We start from the raw sequence: 23,360 nt of genomic DNA on the forward strand, positions 1-23,360 counted from the left end.
TTCTCATTTTTTATTCGCTTAAAAAAAATCGCCACATTTTCTTTTGTGCCACCATACTAACTACTAAGAGTCTTTTAATAGGGAAAACATGGAAGTGTTTGGTGGCTTTTAAATTCATCCCTGTTTGGATCCTAAGGAATGAATGGGGCTAGGCTAAATGCTAACACATTCACAACATGCTGTACAAAGATTAAGTGTACACCTGAAAAAAGATAGGCATGTATTTATTTGTCTAAGTTGACGCAAGAACACAGCAAAACATTGAAAAACAGTGGTGTTTTCCTTTAATCTTTGCGACTTTACGGATCTTCTATATGCACAAACAGCTTTTAACACTCTAAAGACAAAGGAAAACATGAAATAGATTCATATGACTTTTGAGCCATTCAATGTATAGTTGGCTATTGCTACAAATATACCAATGCTACTTTGGTCTAGTCACAAATGTTATATACAGTACAAAAGCGGTGCTACAATGACATGAAAGTCTTTATAATGCTGTGTGTTAGCTTCACTTCTTATTGCCGACATGGATTATTGCAGGTATAAACATAACAATCTGCAATATTTGTTTAGATATTTATTAACTAAATCTATTCACTATATTCAATCTCAAACATTCAGAACACCGACCCTTAATGTATCATCTCATTTTTATTTGGATTAAATCGCTTAAAACAAATTCATATGGCAATGTACAAATGTCAGTAACTGTTTAACGCAAAGTCAGTACAGTATAGCTACAGTATGAGAAGACGCTTCAGTCAAATAGCAAACATCTCACGGTCCACAGTGGGCTCTGTGTGCATCAATGGAGCTGTAAACCAGCGTTCAAACCCACACCGGTCCGTGACACAAACACATTTAACTGTGCTGAATCTAACAAGGCAAAATGAAGAGATGCGTCCCCATGTCGTCTTCAGGGCTCTGGCAAAACTTGGATGTAATTTTTAGGGACGATGCCACGTTTCCCACCGAATTCTCCCAGGAACCACTCGGCATCCATGTCCTCAAGGTTACAAACCACATCTCCTGCCTAAATAAACACAGAGATTCACTTTAAAAGCCTTGCGTATTTCATTTATTCTAAGGTTCAATCACATTTATAAAGCCACAATATGTAAGATTTTCACCACTACAGGTCGCTATTACACAATAACAAAGGCGAAGCTTAAAGGTGCAGTGTGTAAATTTTAGCGGCATCTAGTGGTGAGGTGCTGGGGAATTGCAACCAATGGCTCAGTCCACTGCTTACCCCTCGTTTTTTAATCACATAGAGAAGCAACGATAGCCGCCACCGGACAAACATGTCATCGGAGGCAACTTAGTAAAAAAAGTTTGTCCATTAAGGGTTTCTGTAGAAAAATGGCAGCACAAAATGGCGACTTCCATGTAAGGGGACCCTCGTTATATGTAGTACGTCTCATTCTAACTTAATAAACACATAAAATTCATTATGAAAGGTCTTTATACACCACTGATAATATAGTTTTGTATATTATTTTGCATTTCTGTCAAGAGATCCTTCTAAAAATTACACACTGCACCTTTAATGGACAAACTTTTTTTGACTAAGTTGTCTCCAACGATGACATGTTTGTCCGGTGGCGGCTACTGTAGCTTCTCTATGTGATTAAAAAATGAGGGGTAAGCAGTGGACTGAGCCATTGGTTGCAATTCACCAGCACCTCACCACTAGATGCCGCTAAAATGTACACACCGCACCTTTAAATACATCACATTGCAAATGGTTTTTGGCTATTTTATTACAAAGATCTTACATATTGTGGCTTTAACTGTATCATCAGGTTTTAACTCCTCAGTACATGTTAGCACATCACAGTGTAAATGTGTCACTGAAGCACCGCCTACTCGCCTGTCAATCAAATATTAAGCTAAAGAGCAAGAGCTTAAACTTTATATGGAAAACACTGTGATTGATCAAAGGTCGATGCATACAGAACGCCCATCATCAAACCCAGGGCTCACATTAGACACCCGTTTATAACAAGTGTACACAGGACTTTATACTGTACACACCTTAAGACAAAGTTCATCCTCACTCTCAGGAGAGAAATCATAAAGAGTTCTGCCTCTGTTCATCTCTCCAGCTGATGGGTAACACAAAAATCACTTTTATACATCAGTACTCATCATTAGTTATCGTTCAAAATATCAGTGTAAAAATATCATCCTCATTAACTCTCTGTTCACCATCAACCCATTATTTAAAAGAGCAAAATATGTACCAGGAGTTTCTGAAGCTGGTTTCCTTGGCAACGCTTCAGTTTCCACTTTGACGAAGCTTAGAGGGAAGTTTCCTATTTGTCCTTTTAGGCAGCCACGCCCCCACTCCTCATTAACATATTCTATTAGACTGATGACATCACCCTCGCTAAAGGTGAGCTCGTCCTCCTCTCCCACGAATGCAAATCGAGCCACACACCTGTAGAGAGGCAGACAGGTTTAGTTTGGTCATCTGTGTGTAGCTCTTTAATTGCTTTTTTCAGTTTCAGATGCAATTAAGTATAAGAAAGAAGACCAAGAGAAACAAGTATGAAATATTTTGATTTATATTTGTGCATTCTGAACGCTAAACATTTTATAAATCGTAAATTTCTTCAAAGGCTAAACTCATTTACAAACCAAATAAGAGTGAAAGGATCAGGATTTATGAATGCCATCTGATTCAGGTCCCTCATGTCTCATCACCTGCTGTGTGTCTGCTGCACATCTGTAGATGAGTCTTCCCACAGATCACTACAGACCTTCACATCTTCATCTTTAACCTCTGGTGTGGAGCAGAAGTCATGGAGAAGATCAGGTTGTGTTTGCAGGTCACTCGTATCATCATCCAGGACAATGAGCTCTTCTTCTTTCTAAAGCAAACAGATTATATGTCATATATCATCACACATAGTACTGCTTATTACTTCATTTGCATTATTTGGCGGTGTGTGTGTGTGTGTGTACTGACGTGTGAATGTGGTTCCTCATGCAGTTTTTCAGCGTTCTCCGTGTCTACACTTCCTTGATGAACTTTTCTCTAGGCACACAAACACACATGAGCATTAGATCAACTATAAAACCATCTGAAATCAAAATTTCCTCATTCCATATCACACATTTTGGTCTTCAGTGAAACACAAAATGAGATTTTTAAGCATTCCTCGATTTATAGCATCAAGTTTCAGTAAGGACAATAAAGGGAAATCAAACAGCCTAGCATGTGGAACGAAGCCATATTTAAAGGGAAGAGGTGGGTTCCTAAAACAAATTCTGTACCACCCATCAGCTTTGTGTGTTTATCTGGGTTTGTTAAATTATGCGACCGTACCAGACAACACGAAGAAAACTTTAATTTCATGCTGAATGTTTAATAACACTGAAGACAAGCATACCCACCGAATAAATCTTATAAAGCGGATGCCCAATTTTTGGTCTGGGTGGGAGGGGTGGTCCTCTTTTTGCCACCCTACCGCCTGGTTGCTGATTGGCTGTAACAGGTGAGGAAGAGGAGGGGCCTGCAGGCTTAGTCGTTTTTTTCGGAGGAGGACGAAGAGGGAGGAGTCTACCACCAGTGGGTCTGAGACAAATAAATATGGATGGGTTAAAACATTAGATCTTATTTGATCTCACCATTACAGATGACAGGTAAGAGACGTGATGCTGTGTTTACCTCGGGGGCAGAGAGGGAACTGAAGCAACCGTCACTTTAGTAACAGCGGACACAACGTTAACCTGAACAAACACACAACCTTATTTACTTACAGTACACGAAGAAATTGCTAATGTAATAAATTTGTAATAAATGAAGAGAGATATGATGTTACCTGTGAGGTGGATGACACATTCCTGTGTAAAGGTGGAGGTGGTCGAGTGTATCTTGGGACTGATGGACCTGAATTAATCACGAATAAATCACATTAAAAGCCACAATAATATGTTTATTTTCAACTTTACGCATCTTAAAACCACAAAGTTTGGCATGATGTCAACAAAAACTTACAATTCAAGAAAATACCATAAGACTGACATGTACGGTGACCAATCCCAGTGTGTTTGCATTGCCATTCGACAGAATTATTTAAGAAGATTTGTTATTGTATCAGATAGAGTTGCAAAATTCTGGGAATTTTAAAGGTTGGAAACTTTCCATGGGAATTAACGGGAATATATGGGAATTAATTGGGAAGCTGAAAAAAATTGGATAGTTGCATATAAAACAGAACATTAAAGGAGAGGTACATGATTTTTGAAAAACACTGGAAAAGGGCCAATCAGCAGTAAGGGGCGTGTCTACTAATCGACATCGTCCAGTTTCTATAAAGGGTATGCATTGACGTCACTTTTCCACGTGACCATGCGGGATCTCGCCCTGTTGAGTGGCAAACCTTCAACAAAATGGCTGCTTTTCATAGGGGCTGCTGCGAAAATGTCAGTAAAACTGACTTTTATCAGCTTAAATTAAATTTAGTTCCACTTGATAGCAGAGGTGGACAATACATAGTTATATTAGTTACATTTTCCAAGCTTCTGTGCTTTATTATTATTATTTTACTTTACTACATTCTAAAGCAGTGGTTCTCAAACTGGGGGCCGGGGCCCCCAGGGGGCGCAAGATGGTGCCAGGGGGGCCCCAGCTTTATGACATTTTATAAAATTAATTAATTTATCATGAATTCTGTGTAATTAAACTTAAAAAAAATAAGGCTACTAACCAACAACTACTTTGTATCATTCAATATGTTTTGTTTAATTAAAAGTTGAGTTTTAGAACAGTGTTTTGTCATAAATTTTCTTTGGGGGGGCCTCAAAGGAATGCGCCGTACACATGGGGGGCCGCACGCTAAAAAAGTTTGAGAACCACTGTTCTAAAGCATATAATCATACTGTGTATTCTTTAATATGGCATATTAAAATTTATGTAATATCTAATTACATTTAAATTGTGTACTTTTACTTGAGTAAAAGTATGTTAAATATTAAATGTAAAACAAAAACTTGTATTTATGAAATGTAATTAAGTAAAATTATGATAATATCCTTTGGAATGTATGTTTTTCAAAGAAATACACCGATAAAATACAAATACTTAAAAAATACTTTTAAGTAGAAAGTAAATCCTCTGCTTGATAGTGACCTTAGCAACTTATCAACCCACATGTGGTCAGTGGACGTTGGAATGGAAGATCAATTTATTTCTCCTTTTGGTGTCTGTAAAACGATAGCTCCGAATTCTTGTTAATCTGTTTTTTTGTACTCAAATGCTGCCGCTCTGTCTTTTGCCACTCAGTGGGTGTAACCGCAGTCCCTCTCGCCGACGGTGATGTCATGTGCATACCCTCTTTTGGGGTAGGGGCGTGTTTGTTTAGGTAATTTGAAATGTCAACACTGGTTTCCAAAGACCATGAACCCCGCCTTTAATGTAGTCAAAAAACCTTACATTATAACTTTGTTAAAAACAACAAGATGTAATGCAATTTCAGATGAATTTCCACACATGCACACAGCAAACTGCTCACTTAGGGGCCATTGAAGTCACACCCCCTACATGTACTTGCCAGTAAATCAGATACTAGCTAAATGTAAGCTAGCACTATTGTAATAACTACACTTTAAAAACAAACGGTGCTAAATAGCACTAAAGGTGGTCCTTGGCTCGTAATCATAGAGGAACCATTTTAAGTGCCATAGCACCGATGAAGTACCTGTGTAGAGCCATAAGGTGCTATGTAGAATAGGGCTGTCACTTTTTATTTGATATTCGAATATGCATTCGAACATGACGTGAAATATCCATATTCGACTATAAATAAACCATCCGGTTTTTAAAATGCCATGTGTAGCGCATTTTTTACAGTAACACCTCGTAATAGGAAGGAGGCTGAGAGTGAGAATAAAGAGAGGGAATAAAATTGGATCAACATGAACCTAAAGTCCATGTCAAGATAGAATTATAGTTTGTATATAAGATGAGATATATTATTGTTTATAGTGTTAAAAAAGTAAAAAAAAAAAAGTAATCCAGACAGTCCTGCTTATGACGGTCACTGTTTATAAATTTGTGATTGAATCTCCATTACAATGTTTTTTTTATGCGCACGGGGGGCATCTAGATATTCGAATATATTCGATACATTGCATAATATCCCATATCCGTTCGAATTAGATTTTTTTCAAAAGTGACAGCCCTAATGTAGAACCATATGTGGTGCTATAGTGGTGCTATATGACCTCCGTATGGTTCTTCATAGGTGCTATATAGAACTAAAAATGGTTCCTCTATGATTACAGGCCAAGAACCACTTTTAGTGCTATTTAGCACCGTTTGTTTTTAGATATAATAATCTTTATTATGCTTTTGTGTTACTCAATGACATGTTTTTATTATCTTGCATGTATTATGACAAAACCAAAATTTTTGTTTGTTTGTATACAGTATGATATAGTTTATATACATTCCCTACATTTCCAAATAATTCCCATAAATCCCCATTAAATTTCCATTTTGGAATATTTCCAAAATTCCCCACATTAAGTTCCCATGGAAAATGTACCAGTAACTTTCCGCCCCTTTGCAACCCTAGTCTCAGACAAAACTCCAGCTACTAGTTTGTCCCTAAAAGTGATTATTGCATCAACCCTGTACCTTATAAAAACTTCACACACTTACGGATGTTCTTGTCGTTCGGTGTCCCAGATGTTGGATGATTGTTTATGACCTGCTCCTCTGAATCTTTCTCCTCAGATGAACTGATTTTAATCTGATGTCCAGAAGAAACGCTCTCAGAGCGGTCCGATCGGCTCTTGTGTTTGTTAAGGAGAGGTCTGGGTGCTGGTACTGGAGGACTTGAGGTTTGTTTGGAGAGATTTTGTTTAGCAGTGGGGTTTCCAGTCTCAAACACATCACTTTCTAGGGTAGGCGGTTTAGGAGGAAGCTGTGGTTTGGGTTTTTGAGTTCTGGGACGTGGCTGTGGTCTATTTAACGGTTCGACGGGTTCAGATGGTACAGGGGAGAAAAAAACATCCCCAGCGGTAGCATCCTCTTTCTCCTCTTCCTCACTTTGTGACCGATCATTAAAATTTGATTCTTCCGAACCAAACACCTCCAGCAAATCCTGCAAGTATTTACTGGAGAAGGTTGAGGACTCGTCACCAAACCCAGCAAACACACTCTCCGACCCTTCATCTCTCAGACGCACAAGAGTTTGAACTTTCACCTCTCTTGTCATCGGCTGATCCTGGATCTCCTCACTGATGAGTGGCTGTAAGGCAATTTTGGAGCGGGGACGTGGTCTCGGGCGTGCTCTCGGTTCCTCCTTTACCGGCTCAGGTGTGAAATCAAGAGTGGTCTGAGTGAAAGCCATGGTAGTGGGGGCGGGGTCTAAGAGTGTGACATCACCGCTTATGTCATTCGAGTCGGTCTGAACGTCACGCTGCTCAGGTTTGCACAGAGTTTCTCGTGTTTGATGCTTGGCATCGCCGGGCTGGTCGGACCGATTCGAGTCGATGTAAGGATCCACAGGAGGAGATGTGAGTTTAGGAGGGGGAGACGGTCGAGGGGGTCTCGGGATTTTGCGAACTGAAAAATAAATACATACAAAGCATGGGTAAAGTTGGGTGCACTTTTCTAGTCTAGTCCAACCGATCTGATCATCACAAGTTTGTGTGGTCTTACCTGTGCGTGCAGCAGGGGATTGTGGGTCGGGGGAGTTTGTGTCTGTCTGTGTGGAGATGGTGGAGGTAGAGCGCTGAGAAGACAGAGGTGAGGATGATGATGAGGATGAAGAGATGGAGTGAAGATTTTGTTCATGAGTCTTCTCTTTAATCACCTGATCATACGAGGGTGGTGGCAGCTGGCGGGACAGATCGTAATCCATCAATCAATCGTCAATTCAAATGAAACTATCCATCAAATAAAAATCAACCCAGCAGCACGGTACCAGAGCCAGCAGACCAGGAGGGCGGAGCAGGGGGCGGGGCCGGAGGAAACGCTCCGGAGGCCCCTGGGAACCAGGAATTGGGTGCCAGAGGTTCAACAGAAAGGATGGTGATTTCTGGACGCCTGCATGACAATCAACAATAGTTTTCATAACACATCTCTGCTGGATTTCTCAATCTGATTCCTCTGAAAGCGACTGGTGCACAAACACACAGTCTAAGAAGCGTCCCATGTTTCCACTGACTGAAGAGCCAAATGATGATGTGATCGATTATATAACTACATAACAGCTCACAGACTGACTCTTTGTTTAAAACTTACTTAAACTTCCAGAGCCACTTTATATGTCCTCACAAACTGCTTTTTATTAAACAGCATTTGTGTACTTGGGAGACAAGAACTATAATGCAATTTTATTTGCACCATCTAGTTATTGTTGCCTCCAATGTAAATGGTTTTGGGTTCAACACCAGCAGTTCACACTTTTTTCTAAAAACAGGACAGATTGAGCACTCCTGTAGATCTGACATCAGCATCCGTGAAATTAAGTTGAAAAATGTCTAGCAATCTTCTGGAAAACCATTAAAACTCATATATTTAACCCCATACATGCACACACAATAAAACACAGATATACACAAACACAACAATACTGAGGTCAATTATTGAAATATTGTGATTATTAGAAATGATGAAACACTGACGAGAAAAAAAAGATGGACAGAGAGTTCAAGTAAACTGTAGATGAAAGACAAATAAAGCATCATAGACTGACCTCCTGTCTCTGTGATGGTCGCTCTGAGAACTCGGTCTTGTTGACGCTGCAGAGTTTCCATCAAAAACACAAACACAAAAACCAAACTGACACACAAACATTTGACAGAACAAACAAAACACCAAATATAACTTTATAGGACAAAACTAAAGCAAAGCTCAACACAACTCACTTCTTTTAATTGCAGCTCGGATGGAGGACAGCGGCCCGGCACTAAAGAGAGAGAGAGAAACACAAATGTCTCACTGGGGATTTTCCACTGGTCTCATGTCTCTACTGAAACACACTTAACTCATGAATTACATGGCCAGCCCTTTCAAACACTTCATCAGATATTATCAGAAACTACTAAACATATTTTTATCAATCCATACTGAAACATCAAGCTAAGACCACCATAACCTGGTGAGCTAGTTTTAGGTGGGCTCCCAGCTTGGTTTTGCTGGTGTAGCAAGCTGGTCTAGCTGTGTTTTTTGTTTAGCTGGACTTAGCTGGTCAGGCTGGAAGACCAGCTGACCCACCAGCTTTGCCAGGCTGGGAGGACCAGCTTAGACCAGCTACTGCCAACTTAAACTAGCTAATACCAGCTACCAGTTTATGCTGGTCTTAGCAGTGACAAAACAATCCTGAGTCTATGAATTAAAAACATTAACAATTTTTTCCTAACAGGTATTTCTAGTACTGTGAACGCAGCTGGAGGAAATAACTGTACTTCTACCTTGAGAGGCGCTGATCCGGTTTATTCCTGTCTGAATGTTCTGCCAAAACATAACGCAAAACAGTTGTCAGATCTGATCTGTTCCTCTCTATAGACATAAATAACAGTCTTCTACCCACAACAGACTGTAACGTGATTATTTGTGTAACCCTTATGCCTTCTGGTCTGATCAGTTGTAAGATGGTCCGGGCTGGTGTAACAAAGCTTTACCAATGTATTGTGATCACTTGTTCATTTGTGATGTGCACGTGCTTTTATGTATTTAAACCTTTTGTGTGACGCATTTAACATTGTTGTTGCAAATCCCTTATTGTTGAGATCTGCAGAGACAACTTAACAAACATTCAGTGAAAATATCTGAGCAAATGTTATGCACTGGACTCATCCGTCTCACCAAACAGACAATTACTGACATGACACCCAGACCAAGAGACAGAGAAACAGATAGAGAGAGAGAGAGGAAGAGAGAGAGGCTTTTGTCTAAGAAACTACAGCTGTAATTTACAACACAAGCATTTGTCCACACCACAGAGATAGAAGCCTGGAAACAGACTGTATCATTATCATTATAATAATAATATGTATGTGTCTATCTAATGAGCACGTGAGGTCAGACAATCTCTTCTCATGTGTTTGACATCACCAGTTATATGATAATGGTGACCAAACATAACTCAGTATACTTAAAGGTGACAAGTCATGAAAATCAGATTTTTTCCATGTTTAAGTGCTATAATTTAATTGTGATAAAGATCAACCCAGTAACTTAGTTTTGGTAAACCATTCTCTGCAAGCATGTTAAAAAATAGGTCATTGAAATTTGGCTCCCCTTGTGATGTCAGAAAGGGATCTTATTATAATAATACCGCCCCTTAATCTGCACTATCCAACCACGGCACTGACATTTAGCGCAGGGAGAGAGAAAAAGGAAATAATTGACAGCACAATTGAGTTTCAATTACAACAAACCACCATCATGGAGATCAGAGTTTGCATTTCATGAGTTAATTTGCATTTAAAAGGACACGCCCAAAACCGGCACATTTTTGCTCACACCTACAAAGTGACAAATTAACATCATGTAATAAAATATCTGTGGGATATTTTGAGCTAAAAAATTCACACTCTGGGGACACCAAAAACTTATATTACATCTTTTTTTTTAAAATCTCACAATATGACTTTTAAAGACAAAATAAGACTGGAAATGTATAACTAATAATAGAAATATCTAGAAAAGAATGACATTAACATTAAATTATATGAAAATAAATTTTTTAAGAGATAAAAGGATTTTTTATGATATTTATACATGACAATGACAGATAACTGAAGCTATTTCGCATATAACTGAGATTCTCACACAACAGGTCGACACTGCTGCCAAACGAAACTACACAAACATTTCACCTCATACAAAAACAATACAGAAAACACATTCAGCTTTCATAACACGAAAACAGATAGAAACAGATAAATACACGAGAACAATCAGTGTTATATTGTGTCATTACGAGCTGATTAATGAAACATTGTAACAGGCTCGCTCGCGCGTACCTGAGACTCTCCGTCTCGCGCCGCCTGTCTCGCGTAATCTCTCGTCGTCCTCCTCAGCTCGCGCCTCCGCCATACCGACACAAACACGGTTTATTTACCGTCTAAAACACCGCGACGACAGATCCGATCGGCATTTTCCCAAAAGAAATCTTCGGAGAAAAACTTTTAGTCCGGTGGGGTTTAAATGCCTCGTAACAGATGACACATCGGGCTATTGTTTAGTTCAGTTGATGTGAATAGTTTTAGTTCGGATCAGGATCATCAGGATCAGTATCTGCTGTCGGGACGCAACAGGAAGTTCATCTGTCCATGTGAAAGAAAAGAGGGAGGCGCCAGAGAAACAAACACAAACAAACATTTTACTGAACTGCAGCTGCAGAACTGCTTTAGCATTTATTAGCATTTTTTAAAGTTCTGGGAGTCTATTTATCGAAACTTTAGCAAAAGTTTAATACCATCAGTGAAAATTCCTTTAGTTATATTGTAATATTTTTTATAATAAATGACATTAACAGAATAATAATGCGTGTGTGTGTGTCCGGTAAAATTGAACATGCAGTTGTGTAAATTTGCAAATTGTCAATTTTATTTAGTTGATTCGTTTGTTTGATGTAATCTTGAGACGCAGTTTAATAAAATATTTTAGAAAATACATTTATACCTTATACATGAGATACCTTAAACGTTTAACTTCAGTTTGTGTGACACGTTAGTTAATAAGTTTAGCTTTTTTCAGGTTAGGGATATTTCACCCCAAAAATAAACTTCTGTCGTGGTTTTCTCTTCATCATGTTGTTGTAGGCCTGTATGATTTTTTTCTGGTGACCACAAAAGAAGATAATTTGATAAATGATGGTAAGCACACAGCTGATTGTAACCATTGACTTTCATAGTAGGAAAAACAAATACGTTGGAATTCAATAGATACCGTCAACTGTGTGCTTACCATCATTTATTAAAATATCTTCTTCGTCATTTATCACAGTAATTCCATAATATTTGTTTTCCTACTATGGAAGTCAGTTGTTACAATCAGCTGTGTATTTACCATCATTTACCAGAATATCTTCTTTGTGTTTATCAAAATAAAAAAAATCATACAGGTTTGGATGATAAAACATGAGGATGATAAAATGATGACAAATTTTGATTTTGGGTGAAATATGCCTTTAAATTTATCTGGGTCTGTTTGAACGGATTAAAAGCGAAGTGGCCACCAGGTGTCGCTGTTGTTCGCTGTTATTTCCCGGCCTGGGTAATAAACGCTTAAGCTTGTGAGAGAAATAAGTGCGTTTATATAAAAAAAACTGTGCGTTTATATGACAGAATGTAGAAAATAAAACGTGATAAAAAACAATTGTATAAGTAAAAAAATATTAATTTTACCTCAAAACAATTGTCAACAAAATAGGCATAAATGGGAATAAATCTGCTTGGTAAGTGCGTCCAGATGAACTCCGTCCTTTATAATCGGTTTTAGTAAAATTCAAGGATAAAAAGCGACTGACGTCCACGCGCTTATAAAATCCCGATGTGTGTGTACAGCTGTATGAGGCAGGACGCGCGTGCGCACACACACACACACACACACACACACACACACACACACACACACACACACACACACACACACACACACACACACACACGCACACACTAATCTTACTGTAATCTCTCAGAGTGTTTGGCTGCTGTCGTCTGACAGTATTTATCGGCTGTATTTTATTATTTACGTGAGCATAAACGTTTACGACAGAGAAAGAAAGAATGAACAATTCAGAAAATAACGGGTTAAGTTGAGAGGTTCAATAGAAACAAAACTACAACAACTATAAAGAAACCGGTAAGTGCTAACTAACACTGTTATACACGACATTACACGACAGTGTAGTGATATATTTAGTATATGTTAATATATAATAGTTTATTACAGTGTGTGTGTGTTACATTTCATCGATGAACAATTTATAGGTTAAAGTCACGTGTCATGGTTAAAGTGTTAAAATGTTGGTGGGCTTTGCTGTCTCGTTCATCTTTACCTCTATCACTTTATCTTTATTATTAGAAACAACAGCAAGAATAGAGTTTACACGTGGAAGATATTTAAATGTTTAACTCATGTTTGTGCATTATGATATCAAATTTTGTTTAAATTATTTGATATATTTATATTTCATAGTTTTAACGACAATCAGTTTTGTTGAAATCCTGAAATGACATCAGGGATAACGCATACCATCATTGCTGTGAGAGAGAGAGAGAGAGAGAGAGAGAGAGAGAGAGAGAGAGAGAGAGAGAGAGAGAGAGATTAGTTTTGCACAGATGGTGGACTGGATCTCTCTCTTTCTCTTTCTTTCTTTCTCTCTCTCTCTCTATCTCTCTGTCTCTCTCTCGTTCCCGCAACCATGGCTGCGTTACGATACAGATTCCTAGGCATGCTGTGGAATTTTGGGAATGTTGGAGAAAGGGTCTCCACCCTGTAGCACAATCATAAAGGGTTGAGCCACAATAGTCTTCCTGCTTCAGTGAAACATGACTGATCAGATCAAAACAAATTTCTCATTATAAAACAAGTTAAACATTTCTCTGGATAGTTTTATTTTTGCTTCATGTCTAAGGAACATTACTTGTTCCCCTGCAGATTCTCAATGCTTTGTTTTAGGTGACCATGGGAACACGAGTGACACCCGTCATGATGGTGTAGCCCCGCCCATTCTCCAGCAGGATGTTGGTCTCTTCTAGTAACCATGGACGAGCTTTGAGTCTGAAGGGTGTGGACCCGGAAACATGTATGATTGTTTTCAAAAACCACTGGACACAGGTATGATCGTCTGTCTAGCATCCAACCAAGTTCTGACTCTGATTTAAAGGTGGTGTGTGTAAATTTTAGCGGCATCTAGTGGTGAGATTGCGAATTGCAACCAACAGCACGTGCGCGGCAGGCGGCAAAAAACCGCAAGGCGCTCGGCGCGCATAAACAGCGCGCAAACGCGCCCTGCCCATAGAATATCATTCAAAAAAGGCGCCTGCAACTGCCATAAACGCTTTTGGTGTGACTGGCCCCTAAGGTATTAAATCAATATAGTTTATTTTATAAGGTCTGTTCACAACACTTATAATATATTTAAGTATATTGTATTGCATTTCTGTCAAGAGATCCTTCTAAAAGTTACACAATGCACCTTTAAGCATGTTTAACAATATTATTATTTGTCATACTTATTTATTATTATACTTTTTAAACTTTAATCAATTAATGAATCATATTAAACTCTGTCCTGTTAGGTTCTGAGGATCTTGGAGAAGCATGACCCAGGTCGTGGTTTTGGTCTGTCAGGCAGCCTGCGGTTCGGCCCGATCCCCGGAGACGAAGCGAGCGCGGTGCAGAACTACGTCGAGCACATGCTCTTCCTGCTAATGGAGGAGGATTCTGGGCGGAGCGGTGCTATGGGTCCTATCCTAGAGTTTGTGGTGGTGGAGAACGTGATGGAGAAGTTGTTTCTGTGGAGTCTTCGACGAGAATTCACCGACGACATGAAGCTTGAACAGCTGCGCATGTACGAGATGCTGGTGGCTCGAGCCAAACAACCTCTGCTTCACCACAAACCCATCCTAAAACCCCTAATGATGCTGCTGTCTGCCTGCTCCAGCTCCTCCACCGTGGGCTTCACCGCTCCAGTCAAAAGCAACAGCTCCAGGACAGGGCTCACCTGCACTACAGGTGGAGGCGGGGCCACGGTGGAGGCGGAGCTTGTGTCTCTGCTGCATCAGTTGTGCTGCGTGCTGGTGAAAGATACCTCCGTTCTCGAGCTCTTCTTCCACAGCAGTGAGGATCAAGGAGCCGCAAACTTTCTGTTATTTTCTCTTCTCATTCCGTTCATTCACCGCGGTGGGACGGTCGGTTCTCAGGCCAGAGATGCTCTCACGCTTATCATGAGCCTTTCATCTCAGAACCAACTGGTGGCCAAACACATTACAGAAAACACATACTTCTGCCCGGTGAGTTTAGTGTTTGCTTGTGCACAGTGTAGTGTGATGTTGTGGGTGATGGTGAGGATGCTGCTATGCCATTTCATTAACGTTGCTATGCAGTTGCTAGGTTGTTTTGGTTAGTTGATTCAAGTAAAAAGAACCTGTATAAAAAAGTTTAGTTTCAGTCCTTGATTCTGATTGGTTATCTTAAATGCTATTTCATTTGCATTTGCATTTTGACTTATTAACAGAGTTTAAGATTTGTAATTCTCATGCTTAACAAATGCAAAGTGTCAAAAAACTACTTGAGCACATGACGAGTATTTCTGAGCCAAACTCACGTATCATCTTTCATACAAGTTTTGAAAGTATAGTTATATATAGTATCGAACATGGGTACTTGTTACATCAGTGACCCCATATTCCTTTTATGGGCACTTCCCCTGGAAAAGCACGAGAGAGAGAGTGACCGCTTTGTTTTATATCAAGACTCAACAATGTAAGGAGAAGAAAGCCTTGTTTAGCTTTCCAAGTAAGCCAGTCTTATGGAAACAATGGATATAGTTTGTATACTAGGGATAGCAGTGGAGTTTTTTTAACGCTGGATTTTGTTGAAATGGGGCAGTCCCAACCGCTTCATGAGTCGCAGGAGGTAAGTAAAACTGCATCAAATGTTTGTGTTTTGTTAAATCGGCGCGTAAGTGCATATAATGTAAATAACACGAACATGTAGTGAATCATAAATTATCCAGATATAGTGGGATAATGTTTTGTGTGTGTTTTGCTCGTGACTCACTCCACCCACTGGACGCCTCTGGGATTTCGTGCTTTTCCAGTAGAGCTGATTTGTCTTTCTTAAATCTGATAAAACGAAAGACTCTTTGGAGAAATGAAGGATGTAATACTACTCTATAGATACTCAGGATTAACATGAGATGAGCAGAAACAGTGTGTGTTATGGGAGTCTTTAAAACTTTTAATCTAATAGATTCATTCAAATTTCCACATTTGGATAAAACATAATCTGACAGACATTAAAGTCAATCTTGCTATTATTGTATTAGTGTATAACTGTGCTGTTTTATTTCCCACATGATCTCTCTCTCTTTCTTTTTATCTATTTAGTTATCTATCTGCCTATCTGTCCATCTCTTTGTATCTTTCATATTTTAATCTGTACTATATTATAATCCCAGTCATAGGATTTCTGTCTGTATGTGTGTGTGTAGATGTTTTACTGATGGATTATGTGTGGACAATGTTTGTGTTTTTTCTCTAATAGCTTTCACTCAAATAAACAATGTGCACAAACACGCACACACACACACACACAAAGAGACATACATGCTACTGAAGTAGAAACTAGATAGAAAAGTTTGTAGACAAACTTTATGCTGGCTTGACAAAGCCTGGCCTGAACGTTTAAAACAGATTGACAAAAACTAAAAATAAGTTTAGTTTAGTAGTCTGACTTTCCGTAAAAATTATTTAACATGAAGTTAGCATGTTAGCATGATTTAGCACTAAGTTAGCATGATGTTAACATGAAGTTATGATTAAGCATGAAGCTAGCATGATGTTCCGCCGGACATGTCCCGAACATATTTTCGGGTTCGTTCTCCGGAAGTCGCGTTGCTCGACCGCATACGTCATCGAGGTTCTCACATTTCAGTTAAAATATATTAGAAAATTAAGATTTATTTCTTTTAAGACATTGTAGTTTCATTTTTACCTTGAAATGTAACGGTTGCTTTTCTGAAATTAAACCCGAAATATTAAACCTTGATGAAGTATGCGGTCGACCAGCGCGACTTCCGGGGAGCGAACCCGAAAACATGTTCAGGACGTGTCCGGCGGAACTGGCACGAATGGCCACCCTACATGATGTTAACATGGTTTAGCATGAAGCTAGCATGAAGTTAGCATGATTTAACATGAAGCTAGCATGATGCTAACATGATTTAGCATGAAGCTAGCATGATTAAGCATGAAGCTAGCATGATGCTAACATGAATTAGCATGAAGCTAGCATGATGCTAACATGATTTAGCATGATTTAACATTAAGCTAGCATGATGCTAAAAGCTGCTGCTTTACGTAAGTTTAGATCACTACACCAATATTGTGCCATTAAACCCTGCTGAAAAAACAGCATACCAGCAAGACAAGTGAACACCAGCTAAACCAGCACCAAACAGCATTAGCACCAGCATCCCATGCTGGTCATACCAGCAAGACCAGCATATGTTGTGTTTTGGTGCTGGTATGCTGGTGACCACCAGCTAAACCAGCATCATACCAGCATAGACCAGCATAATTCCCATGCTGGTTTGATGCTGTTTTTTTTTCAGCAGGGAAATCCCAGTCGTTGTTGTATAACACTGAAACGCTTTATGTTTTATGTCGTGCACAGCCAATATAGGCTGAAAGTAGCAAGCTAAACTTAGCCTAGGCTACTAAAAACCACCAAAACGTAAAATGAACTGTTAAAAATTATAGCAAATTATGCAAAAAATTAATGAAACCTGTCAGTCTGCACATTTGACAACTACCTTTAATATGGATCAATTTTCTAGTCTGGGGCTGGGCAAACATCTGAGCAGGCACCAAACAGAGGCCATCATGTAGACTTCTTACAAAGTATTTTTCAGTATTTAAAAATACAAAACACTAAAGTATTCTAATACAAAATACGAAGGCATTTTTATCAACCCTATTAAATACAAATAACAAAATACTATTTTGTATTTGAAATACATGTATCAAAAATACTGCCCGTCCCTGTGTATGTCAGAGATCTCATACATATGTGTTTACTAAGTGTGTTATGTGTGTACTATAGGTGTTGGCTACTGGTTTGAGTGGTCTGTATTCGAGTCTACCAGCTAAACTAGAGGTGTACAGTGACGGCTGGTTCTGTCTGGAGAGAAATGATTGGCTGCAGATTCCAGAACTTTCTCAGTTCCTCAACTCACTCAACTTCTGTAGCACTGTGTGCAAGGTGATGCTTGAAACACACAAACACACACAGAAGCACACAATGAAAGGCGTCAAACGTGGTAACAGTAATGCGTTTTAAAAGGAAACACTTAATTGGGTTAATTTTGCAATAATGATCGCCTAAAGGCCAAATAAAAATGTGTACATTAAATTTTAAGTGTAAATAACTGTAAGACTCAGTGGAGTTAAACATTATTACACAAATCTGCTGTTTGTCTACAGGTTGCTCATGCGTCTATCAGAGATCAGCTGCTGAATTACATCTATAACGGGTTTCTAGTGCCTGTCATGGCTCCGGCTCTTCATAAGGTAAACCAGCGTGAAAGTGTGATCTCTCTTTCTGCTCTCTGATTGGTCTCTGTCAACTCTGCTGATTGTTCATTGGATAGTTGACTCTGGAAGAAGTGATGACAACAACAGCGTATCTGGAGTTGTTCCTGAGGAGTATGTGTGACCCAGCTCTCCTCCAGACCTTCCTCATCTTCATCCTCACACATTGCCATGACAACGTCAGCATCCTGGACACGCTGGTCAGTCGAATCAACACACCGTTTCAGGTGAGTGCATTAACGCATGTCTGTTTAAATGTTATTGTGTTTTGTATGTTTGACTCTGATGTGTGTTTTAGTTGGGTACGGTGTCTCTGGCTCTGTTTCGAACTCTGATTGGTCTGTATTGTGAAGATGTCATGCTGCAGTTAATTCTCAGGTATTTATACGTTATACGGACCGGAGGCCAAACAAGTCAATATTCATTCTCAAGTTTATTTTCATTCTTGGTCTCCAAGGTAATGTAAAGTTGACCGATGTCTTCCTCCTGTAGATATTTGATTCCCTGCACTCATCTGAAATGTGGTGAGAGATTCAGATTGAAAGAGAGAGATTGTTACTCTATCACTGCATCTGCGCTGCTCTCTCTCGCCCCTTCATTCTTCATTTCTCAACCCTGCTGCTCTCCATCACAACCCCCAAAACCCGACTACATCCTCTGGTCAAAGGTCACTGAGGGTCTGCTAAAGGGCAACATGGGTAATTAGTCAGTTCATTAGTCAGTAAACAAAGATTATTTCTCATAACCATATAATAAAATTCCTTTCTCTCTCTCTTCAGGCATAGAGGATCTGTTCTCAGGTGGAGATAGTGTCGGATGTTCTCGAATATTCGCTTCAGAGCCCTTAATAAACAAGAACTACCTCCAGTATCTGTATGATGCCCGTCGGGTCGTCTGTTCCAGCGTGCAGGCATGCTGCGTATGGTCGGCCCCATATGACGGACTCAATCCCTCTCCAGATGAGTGTCAGGAGGATGAAGACGAGAAAGATGATGATGGGAGTCATCCTGTCACCACCACATCACCCATTCAGACAGCCACACCCCAGCCACCCTCCGACAGCGCCTCCACCGGCGAGCGTGAGCGACTGGAGTTGGAGTGGGATGACACTTACGACGCCGCGCCCGACGGAGACGACAGCCAAGCGATTTCTGACAACTTACAAGTTTTGCCTATCCCGGACGAGCCCCCAAAACACATCCAAGAGATGAGAAAAACGGCCATCATGTTGATTAAAGGTTCGTACGTTGAAGAATCAGACTTTCAGGACGACGTGCTGGTTTATAATCTAATCGCTCAGAAAGATGCACGAGACGACCGGCAAACATCAATTAAGGACACGTTACATCACAACTGTACAAACGACCTACACAAACAAACTAACAACCACCACATATTCAACAATACACACAGCCATCATGTCACACATAATCCGACACTTACACACAAATCTGAACCCAAAGATTCAGCACACCCCAGATCACAAACATCAACAGTTATTGTGAACGGACACGATTGTGAAGAACAGAAACAGGAGTCGTCGTCTGAGGATCTGGATCAAAATCTTAATGTCACTTTAGATCAGCATCAGAGGAAACATCAGACCTCAGCAGGAGATGAAGGTGATGACTTCATCTCTCAGTGCCTACAGCTCATTCACCATCTGGGTGAAGAAGACGAGATCATCATGGATGATGAAGATCACCAGCAGCGGCTGCAGACTCTGCTGTATGGAGAAGAGAAGGATGTAGACTTTGATTCTTTATGTGTTAAAGATGAAGATAAAGAACTAAACACGACCAACACCAGGAAACAACGAATCCCGTTTATAGGTCAGTCATGATATAGACAAAAAAATCCGGCTTTCTCCACATCATGAATAAATAAAAAGTCTGACATCATTTACTGTGCATTACTATTATGTGGTTCGAAACTTTTTAGTGGTCTGGGTTTAGACCAAATCCTGTGTGAATCTGGTCTAAAGCAGTTCTGCTTTCACAGGGCCCTTTATCAGTGTTTTGCTTTCTCGTCTGGAGAACATGCTGGAAAACTCCATCGAGGTGAACCTACTGGTTACTGGGATATTAACTCAACTGGCATCTTACCCACAACCACTACTGCGAGGGTTCTTTCTCAACACAAGACCCGCATTTCAACCCAGCATACGATCACTTTACCAGGTACAGACTTTATTAAGAGCTGCTGACCCATTTGTGACGACTTGTAACGTTTCAGTGTCATAGTTTTTTGTATGTAATGTGAATATGCATGTTTCTCTTTTTTGGATTAAAGTATCTTCGCAGTTCATATTTCATGTTATATATTGCAATATTGAAGGGAATGTGATGTGCGATAGCATACTAACTAATGCATATTCTATAAGCGCTATACAGTGCTTTAACTTTATATAGCCAACACATTTTTATATTTCAGGGGAAAAGGTACCATCACAACTTTCGAAATTGAATAGTCATGTAGTACTGTTGCATACAACAAATAAGACATTTTAACAATGTCAACAAACACCACTAATATGCGAAGTTGCACATGCACACATAGAGCCACAGAAAAAATAAATAGACCACTTAATTAAATAATCATTACTAGATGTATTGTGACCATTTCAGTCCAGTGTCTGGTCCTCAGCAATGATATAAAGTTACCCACCAACAGTGTTCGAATTGACGGGGGTCTGGGGTGGTCCCGGACCTCCTATAAGCATTGAGCGACACCCTGTACAGCACAAAAATAAAAATTGGGGGGTCCGCTGTTTTTTATTAAAATCAAAATGCTACATGAATTTTAAATTATTGTGCTGCGGTGTCACAAAGTGATACTGTCCATTATTTGTGCCAATTTCACAATAAACTTAACCAAAAGATTTCTGTCAGAAATGAATGTCAACTCTCGAGTTCACCTCATGCTGTTTTCTGGAGGTTTTGACAGATTTAGATTTAGGATTGGGGGCTTTTAAAAAAACATTTGATTAAAATGATGATCCAGGATCTTATCTTACTTTGTGAAATCACAGAGACCCTATAATTATGGTGGGCTTGTTTGGGGGGGCTTAGCTAGGGGACCCCTATAATCTTTGACATAATTCGAACAAATGTAAAAGACTGAGAGCATGACAAGACCCATGAAAGATGAGACTAAAAATCAAGGGTAAATTCATTTTTGATTTTTTTCTAAAGTATATGTAAAAGATTAGTATTCTTGTTGTTGAAAAATGAATTTGAACTTGTTTTTTCTGCAGTACTGAACATTGGAAAACACTGCATATTTTTTGTTATTTTTAACAGGTTTTCCCCATTTCTATTGTCAGCAAATAAATGTTAATAAAAACATAATTTTTTTTAAGAATTTGGCAGAAATGAAACTAAAATTATCAATTTACTTAAACAAATAACTATAAATAATAAATCTAGAAAAACTGAAATGGTCTTTTTAATTTTTCCGCAACTGTGTCTCTACTAACATTAAAGGCGGAGTCCACGATGTTTGAAAAACGCTTTGGAAAAGGAGACGGGCCGACTACCAAAACACACTTATAGCCAATCAGCAGTAAGGAGCGTGTCTACTAACTGACATCCTTGCCGGGTTGCGTATGTGTGGGGCGAGTCTATCAACGGAAGGTCCAGATTCTATTGGGGTAGGGGCGTGTTTGTTTAGGTGATTTCAAATATCAACATTGGCTTTCAAACATCGTGGACTCCGCCTTTAACATGCCAGATAATATCTGCATCGACCTGAAACTTTGACCATATGTCACTTTTTGAAGTATTAAAATTAAATCTCATTAATACAAACCATTGCGATATGCATATCGTGGTATGCACATCTGTAACCCATTTTATCATAATTAGACAGGCAGACCCAGTTGAACATGTTTGTCATTTATAATGTGTTGTTCAGGTGCTTGTATCAGTGGGTTCTCAGATTGAACAGTACACAGCATCCAGACCCGAGTTTTCTGAACTGGTCCGTGAAGCCGCCCAGTATCTGCTGCTCAAAGATCAGATCTTACAGGAACGAGGTATGTGTTTTATTCAAAACCTCTTCATTCTGTCTGTTATACTGGATGTCTTTCACAAACGCTTTCATCTTCTGCTACCATCATCTGCTTACAAACATTTCTAGTTAATTAGACCGCCTGCATCTACATAGACTGAAGTGTAGACCATAATGTGAATCAACATATATCATCATAAAAAATATTATCAAAAAATATTGTAATATACAGTGGCCTCAACATTTTTTCATTTATGTATGGTTTTTAGGATAGGACAATATTTGAAAATCTGAAATCTGCGGGTGAAAAAATTTAAATCTTTGAGATTGTGTAAATAAAGTCCTTAGAAACACATATTACTAATAAATACATTTGTAGGAAATTTGCTAAATATCTTCATGGAACATAATCTTTACTTAATATCCTAATGATTTTTGGCATTTAAAATCGATAATTGTGACCCATACAATGTATTTTTGGCCATTGCTACAAACATACCCGTGCTGCTTTATAGTAGTTTTGTGGTCCAGGATCACATATAGTATTATTTTTACAGTACTAAATGCTAAACTGACGTCTGTGTTTTTTATGCTCGGTCTGTCAGAGAGAGATGTCCACCTGCAGGAGAATGATGCTGGCTGGTTTCTGAACGGCCGAATCCCGTCTCATCTTCAGAAACCTCTTCCTCCGTGTCCTAAAATCCCAGCACACCTGCGAAACAAAACGTTTGCTGTAATTCTGTTCAATGAGTTTTTGAAGGAGCTGGCAGCCATCGCACAAGAGCACTCCATATTACCTGAATAAACGACAGATGAGTAATTCCTACATAACATTACAACTACATTCAAAAACAAATGTCTACATGATCCTATATACAGTGCTTATCAAATTTATTAGACCATCTGTCAGTTTGTCTCAAAAATCATCCAGCATCATGTAGTGTTTTAATGTGGACTTTTTCCTTCTTAATGATTCATCATTTTGTTCAGGAGTGATGAATGTCCAATTGAATTCACGTTTTTATTCCCAAAATTTAGCTGGCATGTAATCA

General features: G+C 39.2%; 2 protein-coding genes across 3 annotated transcripts; one reads left to right on the forward strand and one right to left on the reverse strand.

Annotated features, from left to right (window-relative positions):
• Nucleotides 1-635: 635 nt before the first annotated feature.
• Nucleotides 636-11,316, reverse strand: LOC129430972 (uncharacterized). Its single transcript, XM_073875589.1, has 15 exons — nt 10,996-11,316; nt 9,439-9,478; nt 8,893-8,933; nt 8,721-8,766; nt 7,940-8,068; nt 7,682-7,863; nt 6,677-7,585; nt 3,834-3,901; nt 3,680-3,741; nt 3,406-3,586; nt 2,978-3,046; nt 2,713-2,879; nt 2,250-2,446; nt 2,041-2,111; nt 636-1,036 (listed from the first exon to the last, which is right to left on the reverse strand). Exons 1-15 carry the CDS (start codon nt 11,066-11,068, stop codon nt 920-922), a joined length of 2,352 nt encoding a protein of 783 aa, XP_073731690.1. The 5' UTR covers nt 11,069-11,316; the 3' UTR covers nt 636-919.
• A 1,323-nt stretch (nt 11,317-12,639) lies between these two features.
• fhip1ab (FHF complex subunit HOOK interacting protein 1Ab) lies at nt 12,640-23,360 on the forward strand. 2 transcript variants are annotated; one of them, XM_055188921.2, is made up of 12 exons: nt 12,640-12,838; nt 13,637-13,816; nt 14,281-14,994; nt 17,810-17,968; nt 18,190-18,276; nt 18,357-18,524; nt 18,596-18,675; nt 18,790-18,995; nt 19,077-20,129; nt 20,299-20,477; nt 22,213-22,333; nt 22,914-23,360. In XM_055188921.2, exons 2-12 carry the CDS (start codon nt 13,721-13,723, stop codon nt 23,111-23,113), a joined length of 3,063 nt encoding a protein of 1,020 aa, XP_055044896.2. In that variant the 5' UTR covers nt 12,640-12,838; nt 13,637-13,720; the 3' UTR covers nt 23,114-23,360. The 2 variants fall into 2 exon arrangements, with proteins under 2 accessions (XP_055044896.2, XP_055044897.2); XM_055188922.2 differs by having other exon boundaries at nt 13,658-13,816.

The sequence above is a fragment of the Misgurnus anguillicaudatus genome, chromosome 13 (assembly GCF_027580225.2).
Source record: "Misgurnus anguillicaudatus chromosome 13, ASM2758022v2, whole genome shotgun sequence".
Lineage (NCBI taxonomy): Eukaryota > Metazoa > Chordata > Actinopteri > Cypriniformes > Cobitidae > Misgurnus > Misgurnus anguillicaudatus.